The 13,607-nt window shown below is 36.1% G+C and overlaps 1 protein-coding gene across 1 annotated transcript in view; it reads left to right on the top strand.

Annotated features, from left to right (window-relative positions):
• Dad (Daughters against dpp) overlaps positions 1–12,654 on the top strand; it is a 107,474-nt gene extending 94,820 nt beyond the window's left edge. Inside the window, exons 4-5 of the mRNA XM_072009600.1 lie at positions 9,361–9,561; positions 9,670–12,654. Of these exons, the coding sequence (XP_071865701.1) occupies positions 9,361–9,561; positions 9,670–10,019 (551 nt within the window). The 3' untranslated portion in view covers positions 10,020–12,654. The remainder of the gene's footprint in view (positions 1–9,360; positions 9,562–9,669) is intronic.
• Positions 12,655–13,607: the final 953 nt, after the last annotated feature.

The following is a 13,607-nucleotide window of genomic DNA, read 5'->3' as shown; positions in this document are numbered from 1 at the left end:
CTTCGTAAAAGCTATCATAGGTGAAAATCCAACCCGGTAAATGTTTAATTAATAATACAGATGATAGTGATGACAATATATATCGAACGTAAAACCCAAGTCATCTCGAACATTAGAAATACCATATATGTATAGCGGCTACAAAAAGTACTATGTTATTGTATTTATTGTAGTATTTACATATTAATTGATTACGTCCAATTGTGTTAGATTTCGTGCCGTTTAATGATACTTTCGTGTGACTATAAAAATTTGACGCTCTTAAAATGAAACATAGAACTTGATAAATGGTAGAACACGATTCATTGGAGAATAAATATATTTTTGTAGTCACTATAATAACAAAAATACTTTTACGTATAACTCGGGAGCTAAGGCCAAGGTTATGCGTATAGAGAAAAATGAATCAGACCTTAACAACGTATTTTCAAGCTCGACAAGATCGATAAGATGTCATCCGTTTTAAATAGTTTCCACCCGATGTTATTAAAATAGAGAAGCAGAAAGATCTCTATCGTCTAATTATCATCGGAAACTGGATTTTTCAAATACACACTGCGATACCTCTGAAGAAATGGCGGAGCTGAGACAAGTTCGTGACTCTTTTTTAAAAATCAGGGCGAAGAAAATTTAGCTTGTCGCTTGCGGTTCCACGGAGAATTTCGAGCGGAAAGAGATGCCTCGCGTATATTTACGATACGCGTTATCGCGCGAAACAACAAGCACCACTATTAATAACAATTATATATCAGCAGGCCGGTACGCTATTTTCTTCGCATTCCCGCGATTCTTTCGTTCTCGATAGAGGCGCGTGTGCCGACTACGATCCGCGATCGCACGCACCGTGTGCATCGTGCGTGCGTACACGCGCGCGTGTATCACCAATGCACCTACATACGTAACGTAGTTAGCCGGCTTGGCCGTGCCAAGGTTGGGAACCTTATCTAAGCTCAGGGTGTTTGACCCAACTGGGAAAACACATTAGCATTCGACGTCTTGCACTCGTCGTCACACGGTTGCACGCCCGATGCGCGCGATGCTTCATTCACGATCGGCCTCTGCTCTGGAATTACGAGAAAGTACGCAACTTCTCTTTTCTTTTTTTCTTTCTTTCTTCCTTACTGCGACTGTGTTTCGTAATAGGCGTGGTAAGGATAAAGTACTATGTATGGAGAGTTTACGATAAGTGTACAGTTGCTGGTGGAAATGTTCACGAGCTCATGAACGTTTTACGGAACACTTATAGTTCGTGAACACTTACGAACACGTTTCATAGATAGATATGTCACGTGTATTGCACGAAATATTTTGGAATGTCGTTGGCACTAGAACGAAACTCGATTATCGTAATTTTATTAATGAAAATCTGAAGTAAATTGGAAAAAATATTATAGAAATTATAGGATGTTTATTACAAGCGTGTATTTCGTAGAGATCGAAAAAATATTGGAACAGTATGTTTGAAAACTTATTACGGTAATCTCGATCTCGGTTGCAGATCTTTTCGATAATAGAATTGAAGATACTTCGCGATAGCTAAATTCTAATACATCACATAACAAACCTTTTCGTATAGATTTATCTGTATATATCAAGTTTAATATTTTGTAATTGGAAATACGATAAAAATAAGCAAGATACGACTTGTTTCTTTCTTTTTTCAAAATTTTGCCTCGTTATCAGTTAAGAATCATTGCCCTGGCGTCTGACGAGTATCGTCCACTTGCACTGTCGCTTTAACTTAAAACTTTTGATACGATTGGAGGCGTATTTTGGCATTTCATTCTACTAAACTCGGCGTTGGAATTATTCATTAACCAGCGACGTTATCGATTATCGGCGTCTCTGGAATCAATTTGACGATCTTTGGAAGTCTTAATTGATTTTTTATATCAATTATCTCAGTTCGAACTTCCGTAAAAACATTAATGTATAAATTGGTTCAAATAATTGTATCAATGTTCTACGAGTATTTTTCTCATTTCCCAAACTAATTTACCTGTTCAATCGCTTTCGGAACTATCGCATAAACTTGAGTTTTCGCTACCTACAATACCTACGCATCTCTTCTAATTAAAAATTATACACAAAATATATCAATGTACAAAGTAAATGCGAAAATTGAAATTTTACAAATTCGAAAGTTCCGAATTGAAGAGGCTACAAATCAATTTATTTTTTCAGACGTTAGATCTAAGATATTTTGGTAGATAGTAAAGTGGTAATCTAATAGATACGATTACTATGATAGATTACGGAATATGGCGTTTCATGGTACGGATTCGTAGATTTATCGCCAAGGCTGTTTCTGTAGGTCGTGAGAATTTCGAAATATTCCACGATAAAACTCGATGATGCATTATCTGAGGCGGCAGCGGTTAGTCGTATCGGCTGGAAGCATCATCTCGAAATCTGTGATTTCACGATTAGGAAAACGATGTGGACATAGTCTGACCGATACGGATAAACATTAATCCCGGAAAGCTTGAGAAGCAAAAATTATAAAACCAATGTTTTTAATCCGCCAATTAAGCTCCAGACAATTTTCATAGATAGGAATGAACCTTTTTGTCTGAGTTCAGTTTTGCTTTTTTTCGTAACAGCAAACTGATTAAATTTGAATCATCAGAATCATAATATATGAAATATATGGAATCTGTAACGTTTAATTTCTTCAACAAATTAGTAACAAAATTGTATTCTTTTATAAAGAAGAAGAATACATATAGATGTAAAAAAGGAAAGTCTAAATCAGTAAAAACACTAAATGTTTTATATGTAACTCATAATTCTGCACTGAATTTATGTAATATATCAATTCGTATTACAGTACATATACAAACCACAAGAAATGACAAAATCAAGAAAAACAACGATTTTCTAATGAACATTAAAACCATCGATATACACAGTATACAATGTGTACAATTATATATTATTTATTATTCATGTAATATTACGATTAGAGCGATATGATGGAAACAGATAAGTATACGTAATGGTGTTTTTATCCCAATAAATAATAAAATTAATTATCTCCACATCGCCTTAGTTTCGATGTTTCGAACGTGAAAGCTGCGCTAACGTTAGAACGGACCGAGTAACATGAAATAATACACGCGCTATTCGAAACTCAGAAATCACAGTTAATGTATAGCAAATTTTCTATCGTCCGAAGTGGCCAATAAAACGGGTTTAAGAATCTGCCAAATTCTAGTCATCGAATTTTCTGCTGGTAATAGAAAGAATCCACGTCGGCCGTATCGATAAGTAATCACGTTCAATTTATCGGATGGTTTTCGTCGACTTCTGGCAAAGATTTCTGCCTGGCCCCGAACTAATTTCGATACCGCCACGTGCTGCTTCCTCCCTCGGCCTTCTCCCTTTTCTTCTTTGTCGTGCGCAGAATTTATTAGCAGTCGTTATTTACCCCCTACGAATCTTCCGCTGGTACCTACGGCAATGATTTACAGCCGGCCGTTTCTGCGAATTGCCACGCGAAACGTGCTTTTTATACCATTTCAATTTATTCCCGCGTCGCGACACCCTCGAATCGGAGCTTTCCGACCAGAAGAGGCTCGACTATTGAAAATAGTCGCGTCGGGCGCGGATCACACGCACTTAATTGCGCTAAAAGCCATCCGTCATTCGGCCCGTTTCCCTCTTTTCTTCGCTTCGCGGAAAGACCCGCGTCCCTTCGTTGATATACAAAGTATGTTTCGTTCGCTCCCTTCTTATTTCGGAGAGAAAATGGTAAATGGATAATGCGGACAAGCGCGAATTAAAGGCGAGTTATAGCCCCCGGGTCTCGCTATACAAGAATGATACGTTTTATTTAACGAATATGACGAGTAAGAAAAATGAAGAAAGAGGAAAGAAAGGAATAATATAGTTTGAAGATGAGTACTAAAGAATTTGAAATATAGTTTATTAGGAAATAAATGTTATTTCATTTTAACCGCCTCCCCCGTTCTTCCATAAAACAGGTCTTGGCTAGACAAATTTTAATCGAATCCTAGATGTGAGGAAATAGTCTTCAAATGTGGCGAAAGGCAAAATCTACTGCGTTAGTTGCCATTCGTGCTCAGTAGTTAGAAAAATTATTTTTACTTACTCTCATTTTCCAATGGAGCGTTTTTTTATTAAATTCTATTATTTATATCCACCTTTTAAACTTTTAGTATTCATATGAAAGTACATACTATCAAATGATGTGAAACTTAGTATATATGCCTGGACTTCGTTAACCAGCATATAAATGCTATAATAAACAGAATGGTATGCAAAACTACATATCCACATAAGCAGAATTCATGTACACGATATTACGGTTTCATGGCCTCGCGAAGTACTAAATACACTAGCCTCCTTTCCCGTTGTCTTTTGCCAGACAATTCGCAACGCGTGATTCATAATCAATCGCCTAGGTGATTCGAAGCCCCCCTCAAATGGGTGCAGAAAATTTTTCTAACGGTTCAGAAAACCGTGGACAATCGCAAATCCACGAGGATCGACTCTTCCGTTGCATACCAATTGCCATGTATGTACGGTAGCGATACAGCCAGGTGTTCTCACAAGAATGTGTGCAGAAATATGTTCCAAGACACGGAACAGTATCGTACAAATTATCTAAGGCATGGACACACAAGGTGTGGTCAGTGAGCTGATTTTGAATGACTCAGATATGAATGATTTAGATATTGAAATATAAGATTAGTTTAGATGTTCATTGAGAGAGTTTTATTCATAAAGAAGCGTCGGATAAATAATAAAATAATATTAATAAAGACGATTTAGTTAAAGATCGCGTGATAATTACTATTTTACTATTTTAATCATTCAAGTATTCTTTATTGATATCATACTCCTTGAATATATTAATCTAATAATTATTGTTAATTTTGCGTTATTAAGCTTTAATTGCCACCATTAAATTTTTGAAAATCATCTTGGTCGATACTCGTAGTTGATTTTTGAAGCCCTTGTATCATCATAATACCATACTATATGTATATAACGTAACTAAAAAATTTATATAATTCATACATAGCTTCACATTTCAACTTCTTATTACGTACATTAACATTCTACAATTCATAAACATCCTATTTATTTATATCGACTGCTTGACTTCATAGTAACTTTCACCGTTTTCATCCTTGTTCTTTCGTAAAATAATATCTGTAATTCCTCCCTTTATGAAAGACACAATATTATTAAAGTAATAGATACTTCGTAAATATGGACCTTTCCTAAAGAGAGACCATAAATTCCGAAAAACGAACGAAAAAGAATTTGCATGGAAGAAAGAAAATTCGGCTACAGTTGGCGGCTTAACGAACAGGGTTGAAGAAAGGCGGTCCTCTTTTAAACGGAAGACGGTTCTTCGAATAAATCACTAGACGTATAATCTGGTTGGAAGACGTGAAATAATACAGCGTGAGTACACAAACGAGGACAGTTAACTGCAAGCTGCAACGAATTCCACAATTACTCTTTTATCGTGATCTTCAGAGTACCGACCAGAATTGCTTTATTACAGGGCTCAATTTGCTTTCAATTTTCCAGAGTCGCTCGCCGCATAAAAGACGCATGTGAATGTTCAATAGTATGTATCCGTTGCACGAGCTCATTAGCCTGTAATTTGTCAGGCTCTGTTGACAACCACACGCGAATTACAAAAAGAAAAAGAAAATTGAAATTGATTATTTCAATATGAAATACGCGTGATATTTGTGCAGGTCTATAATGATATTTCCCATAATTGATAAACCTAAACGTAATAGTTCGAGGTTTAAATGTAAATAGCAATATTGAAAAGTTTGATAGTAAATTAGTTAGATTTGAAACACTGCAACGAGGAAGTTATCGGGACTTGTGATTTTGCTGATGATCAATATTTCTGAGCTAAATATAGAGTTGAATAATACATGCAACGATAGAAATATCATCGCGATTATATTATGTATTGGTATTTAATAGTTCAGTCACGTAGCAGGATTTATTAACGTTTGTACGTGTGTAATTTGAAATTATTTTTCAATCATTTTCTTTGAATTCTCCGATTAATTTATTTTGTACTCTTCAAATTCTTTAGAATTTTCAAATTCGATAGAATCGAAACCCATGCAATTTGATAATTACGAATAAATAGTATCAATTAAATATAATATAAATAATACAATTTAAGGAATATTATCGAGTCTGTTCAAGAATTTCTACAAAATTTTGTAGAAATTTATTTTATAGAATATCCTAATAAAATTATTTTATTGGGATGCTCGATTAAAGATATGATAAAAAAATAATATTTATTGTAGTGACAAAACAGAACCATGTAATAATATTCTATTGATATTTACACGATATCGTGATATTATAATACGGCTTATCGTATATTACGGAACAGTTTTATCACGTGCAATTAGCATATTGCATATCAAGGACAATTGGCCCATTCAGACATCAGAGTGTTTCGCCTCCGTGAATTAATTAAACTTGTATAGTTTGCATACCACGCGAGATGGCAGAACACAATTCGAAAATGAAACGTTTCGTGCCAGAATTTTATGAATAATAAAATTTATCAAGTAACGTGAATACTTATTAAATTATCTATTTAATTGAACAATGGACTACATACAAGAAATATTTGCAATGTTAGTTTTATTCGAAAACAATTTATATACAATGGAGGTATAATATTGTTAATGAGATTTCTTTCGATAAAAACTTAAGGAAGAAATGATATTCAAAAACATGTATTTTTAAACACTTCTAAGATAGGAAGCTACTTCTAAGATAGTAAACAAAACTGTATTTTAAATTTTGATCAAACATCAACTTTTGAAGAGCGATAAATCTGCATCGATATTACCATACGAGTATACGTAAAAAGAAAAAGAAGAAATAAAAGCTTTGAAGAAACACGAGTAACGTTCAATGAGAATGGCCTTAAGGTTGGAGACACGTGCGTCCGTTCTTAGACGAAGCGCCATGGTTGAATGGCGCGAGTCACGGGTTTGTCGAAAACGGTTAAAAGCTGGCAGTGGACGATCATAGATAGACACGAAAATTCGTGATTCGCCACAACGACGACCACAACGACGTCGACGACGACCACGACCACGAAGGCGACGGCGGCGGCGACCGACGACGCGACAAGCGTCCTTGCTCCAACCACTCGTGCTACTACCGATGACGTAATCGTCGCGATACCCCGCAATCTTGGCGCCGCGGTAAACTCGTAATATCTATTTTTATCTGGTGGAAGCAGGGGCTCCGCCCCGTCTCTTCCCTCCTCGCACTCACAGCCACACTAGGACGTAGTCTTCGACACACCCGTGTTCCACCGCCTCTCTTCTTCCTATTCCTGACTCTTAACCTCTAAATTCAGCCTCCGCGTGGAATGACCAGTCTCTGACCAACTCGTCATACTCAGCTACCATCCTTCTCGTTATCTTCACTTCGCCTTTCTCCGCTTCTTTCGCTCTTCTTATCGTCTGACATGCCTCTTGTCAGTCTTGTCGCAAACGCTCTGGTAAATTAAGTTCGTCCCGTGACGACAAGATCATTCGATTCGATCAAAATTATGCAGCGACAATTAAACGAGAATTACCTACTGTCAAGAAGTCCACGATAAGTTCGCGGATCCGTTGAAAGATGGCGTAAACACGTTCCTGATCGGGAACGGGTTAGGGTAGGTTCGGACGCCAACGTCGTCGCGGCGACACGTTAATTATAGCAAAAAGTTACGATCGATTTATTGGTCAGGCCGTTCGTCCTCCGCCGGTCTTTTGCATATTTAAAAGCGTTTTCGATGTTCCTTTTTAAGAACGTCTGATAAAACGGCGCCAATCAGCTCCACCTGTAGTACATCCTTTTATCTGGGTGCGAGTATTCGATGTCCCCATGAATGTCGACTGGTATCATTAATCATCGGCTAAAACAAAGCAAATAAACACGATTTGGTCAATTTTTGCGATAGCTAAATCGGGTATCACCGACCGATAGATGAGCTCTTTACGACGTCTTTTATCTGGATTATTGAAAATAACTGACTAAGAAACTGACTAAGTAAATATTTTTTCGTTGAAAACAGCTTTTAAGTCACGTGAAATAAAAATTCGATTTTTTCTATATATTTGGAAATTTTTCACTAAGATTAAATCTGTTAATATCAAATGGTAAAGTATTGAAAGCAACTTTCTTCTTATATATTTAACACTTATCTATATCTACTACACATACTTATATACATGGTTATTGGCGGCGATGATGAAGATTTAAAAATATTATGGGGATCAAATTTTGTTATCTGTATAACACCGTGTCTCTCGGGTAAAACTTTTGAAATGTATTTATTGTCACTGAGATTTTCATCTAGAGTTTCTTTAATCTGGTATTTAGAACGAGATTCTCTATATTTAGGGCAGCTCAGCAGAATGTTTATTTCGATATCAAAGAAAAGAATCTCGAAATCAAAAAGGGGTTTGATTTTAGGAATAAATTTAAATATCTTTGTATCTATATTTAAAATGAACTATAGTTTATGTTTGTAGAAAGATTTTGACGATTTTGAAGTTGACAAGTTGAAAGTTCTATGGCCGTATCCTATCCCATAAATATATGTAACTCCTGGCTTTCTGCGTCGTAGCAGATTCTTTCTCCTTTCTCCGTCTACTCTCTTGTCTACTCTCGAATCTGGCGCCATCGTCCCCACAACGGTCGGCGAGACGCGTGGGACTTTCCGGCGACAAGTCCTTTATGATACCGCTCGTACGCCCGCAGCCTCTCACCGAGTGAACACTTTTACCAAGAAAGAAAGACTCCTCGTTAATGACAGATCTCATCTCGTTTCGAGGCATGCCCGTATCGCAATTCGTGGAAGTTCTTCATAAAAACGGTAGATTAAATTCTTTGATGCCCACGCTATCGAGAACTTTCAATTAACAAACTTACAGTCGTTGGATACAAGTTCCTTTTGATTCGTAAAGAGGAATTAACAAGAGAAATGATCGTTATTAAAATTGATTCTTTATGGCAATATATGCTTACCATGAAAATACACTTGATTTGCATGTCATGCCGTTAACATTGTTTTTATGTATTTTATGTATGTTCTGTAATTAATATAAGTTTACATTGGAATAAGATATAGTGGTATAAAGGATGATTATTATGGTCCTTCAATTTATGATTTCTTCAGTTTAATTGGCACATCCTTATAAACAGGATAAGGTTGAAAGTCATGCATTAAGTTATCTGTATTTTATATGGTAGTTATTAGAAATCATAGTGATAGCCAGATCATGATAGTAATTATATATAATTCATAATAATTCTTCTTATCTGTTACAGGTGAAACAGGACAAAAGGAATGGTGTACATTAGCATATTGGGAATTGGGTGGTAGAGTGGGTCGCCTCTACCCTGTAGAACCTTCAACAGTAAATGTGTTTGATTCCCTCCATGATGGTGATGGCCTTTGCTTAGCAACATTGGCTGAAAATCATACTGCACCGCCTGCAGTCCAAAGAACGAGAAGCAAAATTGGTCTTGGTAAATTCCTTTTATTTTATTAGTACATTATTATAAAAACATAGAGATACATGCTAGTTAAAGAGAAGATCTTACGGGAAATAAAGAATCTGAATTATTTATTTGCAGGTTTAATGCTTAGTCAAGAAGAAGATGGTGTGTGGGCGTATAACAGATCTGAGAGCCCAATCTTTGTGAATTCACCTACTCTGGATGACCCGGAGTCTAGAACACTACTTGTCTATCGTGTGCCTCCAGGCTTTTGTCTGAATATCTTTGATCGTACCAAAATTCTACAGCTTCCATATGGCAGCAGTACCACAAGAACGAGCAATCAGGCTTCAGGCTTTGCCTCTGGTCCTGTTGATATCAACTCCGTCCGCATCAGCTTCGCCAAAGGCTGGGGACCCAAGTACTCAAGACAGGAAGTCACCTCTTGTCCGTGTTGGCTCGAAGTACTCCTAGCACCATGCAGGTGATCCCTACAACTCATTACGAAGGTATACAGTCTCGTCCGTTTGCGCCTCTTCTTCCTCCTCGTCGTCCTTCAAGAGGACCGATCTGTGAAACTGACGCAGCAACGACGAAGCTCCGTCCCAAAGGCTGCCAACGGATACTCATACGATGTGGATCGCCGCCAGCAGTCTTACCAAAGTACGCCGCCATACATCCAGGAACAGCGTCGTTTTATTAAAACAGGGAAAAACGAGAATCATTTGACAAGAACGTTTTATATTCTTGTGCCTACGAACGGAGCATACACAGTTTATACGTGGTACTCGATTATCATTAATTTTATAACTCGACTATATTGTATCGCAATATTCTTCTTGATCGGTCAATGATACTGTTGTACTTTCTTGATAATGTTAAATGAGATTTTATAAAAAGTGAGGCGGTGGTTTTCCGCTAGGTCTAGTCAGTGGTATTTAACGTTTTTAGGCTTGACGCTAATATGTCTTGCATTAAGAATAACATAATATAAACAATATTAACTGAAATCAGGGAAAGTGCGAGAGTAAAATTGACGTGTCAATGCAGTCGTTTTTCATGGTATTGATCATAAGTTTTAATGTTTGTACTGTCTGGCCATGTCCTCGTTTATGATTAATCATTGTACTGCAAGGAAGCAGAAACTTGGGCTTCCCATAAGGTCTAGTCAATGGTGTTTGAGAGTAAGAAAAACTCGTTAATTGCATGGATTTTAAAATCTATTTAAATTATCAAGAAACGAGAACACTGCCAACAGAATCAAAGGAAGTACTTAGCGTTTTATGTTACCTTCAAAAAGACTTTTACTTTAATAATGAAAGTAATATTATTTGTAGTATAAATTTCCTGCTTTTAGATTGAATTTAATCGAATACGAGAAAAGGTTTGTTGGTTCAAAAAATAATAAGAATTCACTCGATTTAGAGATATTTTTGTTGGTTCATTGATTATTTAATTTAATGACAGAAGTCCCTAACCAGTCAATAACGGAATTAAACATGTAACTTTTGTAAGAAGGTCACAAAACTTTTCTCAATATTTTCCCTTATTTTTATATATTATAAGGTGGTATTTCAGCGCTGAATTGTATAATCTTGTAATGAAGTTTCATTGATATTCAAATGTCGTGTACCACGAGTACTGTAGTTGTCTCCGATCGTCGTTCGGTGCTGTACATACATATATGTACATACACTGTGCCTTCCCAGCTTCCTTCGTGGTGCAATGCACGAGTGATAGAACGAATGTGTGTATGTATGCGTGCGTGTATCTAAGGAAAGCGAAAGAAAATGAGAGAACTCCGCGTGCCAGCTACGTTTCGCACCAAAATGCCCGAGAGCTTCGTACTGCAGTAATACGATACTGTGATAAAAGTTCGAACCAGGTCTCTTTTTTCCTTCCTTTTTTTTTTTTCGGACGCGTTTATGAAGCACCAACGATAAACTAAAAAAGCAATCAATCTGTTAAAATGTATATATATACGCAAAGAGAGACAAAACGTATGCTTAATACACAATAGTCCATAGACTCAAATCTAGAGGAAATGTTGAATTTATATAAAGAAGTACTGTTTTCTCGTTTAATTTTGTACAGTCTTGAGAGTAAACAAAATTAGTGTAAGTGAGTGGAGTTTTACAAATTTTATCGTGAAAAAGTCTTCATTAAGATCCGCCTCCAAATCCGAATGCGTATAGAGCGTGAAAGAAGAGAACTCATGTAATGCAGGTTGAGCGGTTTGCGCATAACAAAAGTCGAAAATACATGACTGTAAGAGAAGGAAGAGTGTGTAGAACAATGATGTTATGTATGTGCATACGATTTAATATGTACCACCAGTCATACGTATTCATTCATACGCATACGCAACACAAGCATCTATAAAACACAATCGACTGATCGTTTCTTCTTTTCTTTTTTTCGAGCCGTTAGTTACTTTTTTTTTTCGTACAACCGTTTTTATCGGTATGAAAGCGTACACATACATATGGATCGTGATCTATTGAGGTACGATCTTGTATGACACGCCGAACGATAATATTGTGATGCGTATATTGTCGCTTAAATGTTATATATTAATATGTATACGTATGTATACAGAAATGTTTATAGGTAGCTAGCTATATCTATTGCAACGGAGTGATTCTCTGGCCTGTATGTGATGTTAGAAAATTGGCACTCTTAAGAATACATAATAACCGTAGTGTCGTTCTTCGAAGTACCGTTAAACAAAGAAAATGTTAATCTCTTTGAAAGAAACTTTTGTAAACGACCATAACCATGGGAATGTATTCTTGATACGCCATGCGTATAATCATATCGCGTACAGGCCTAAGAATCGTCATGATGAAAATTGTAACGGCAAGAAGGAAATTTTGTCGAAAAGTCGTCCATCTCGGACAGGTACGTTGCTTTTTATAGTCTTTTTTTGTCACGGCTCTAACTTGCTGTTATAGTCGAGGTTGGCTCATCGCTGGAATTGAACCAAACGCGTGCGGTCGGTCTGAAAGCGATTGTTCGAAATGATCTTTAAGTAAACATGGAGCGCAATAATGGTGGTCCATATAATTTGTATAAATATTTTATTTTCTTTCGTAAAGATTCGATTAAAAATAAGTTTACTTATTTTGTGAATTATATAACCCCATTTCGCAAGTCAGGAAATAAGCATTCTACGTTGATAATCCTTTGCAAATTTCTTTCGTTATAAACAGACGACGAACGATTTGGTCGTTCCTACTCGTTGATTATAATACCAAGACACAGTCGTTCCCACAGCATTACGCCAGAAAAGGATGTATAGTTAACGGTGTACTTAACGATATTTTGTAATTGAACGTATGCAAGTTGAAATTTTGCTAGACTCGGTCATATTCGTAGTCTTGTTAAAATTAGGTGACCATTGTTAAAGAAAAGATATACATCTTAACGGACGAAATATTTATTCATACTCTTCTCAAAATAAATAAAACGATTAGTTTGTATATAAAAAAAAAAAAAAGGAACACAAAATGTAACATCCTTTGATACCTACATCTTGCTTTATTGAACGAAAAATCGATCGATCGTTCGTTAAAAATAATTTCACTTTCACGTCGTTCATTTAACACTTATTACTAATTATAATATATGTATATTGTAAAAGTTGTTTATTATAAATTATTATAAATTTATTATAAATTAACGTCTTGAATAAGACAAAAGGTATTGTATTATCGATAAAAGACCAGTTAAGCCGCGTATAAACCTATTTCTCGGATCAATTCATATAGCAGCATGAATAATATTCAAGTACATATATACTTTTGAACGTAATAACGATGTGAGCGACCTCTGGAGCGAATGAAGTTTGGAATATTTTGACAGTTTCGCATGGTACGTTACGACGTCTTAATCAACACCATGAGCAATATTTTTTCCATTCGTTCTATCGTTCTGTTTCTGTCATATTACGTTCGTTCTGTTCTGTTCTGTTCTGTTCTGTTCTTTCTATATTTAACATCTCTTTCGTACCCATTTTCGTGGAACCAGTTGGTTATATATTTACGCGATAAACATAATGCTGTTAGTGTCAGTGT

The sequence above is a fragment of the Bombus fervidus genome, chromosome 8 (genome assembly GCF_041682495.2).
Source record: "Bombus fervidus isolate BK054 chromosome 8, iyBomFerv1, whole genome shotgun sequence".
NCBI classification, from domain to species: domain Eukaryota; kingdom Metazoa; phylum Arthropoda; class Insecta; order Hymenoptera; family Apidae; genus Bombus; species Bombus fervidus.
The sequence above is the reverse complement of the archived record's forward strand: the minus strand, read 5'-3'. Positions and strand labels throughout refer to the sequence as shown.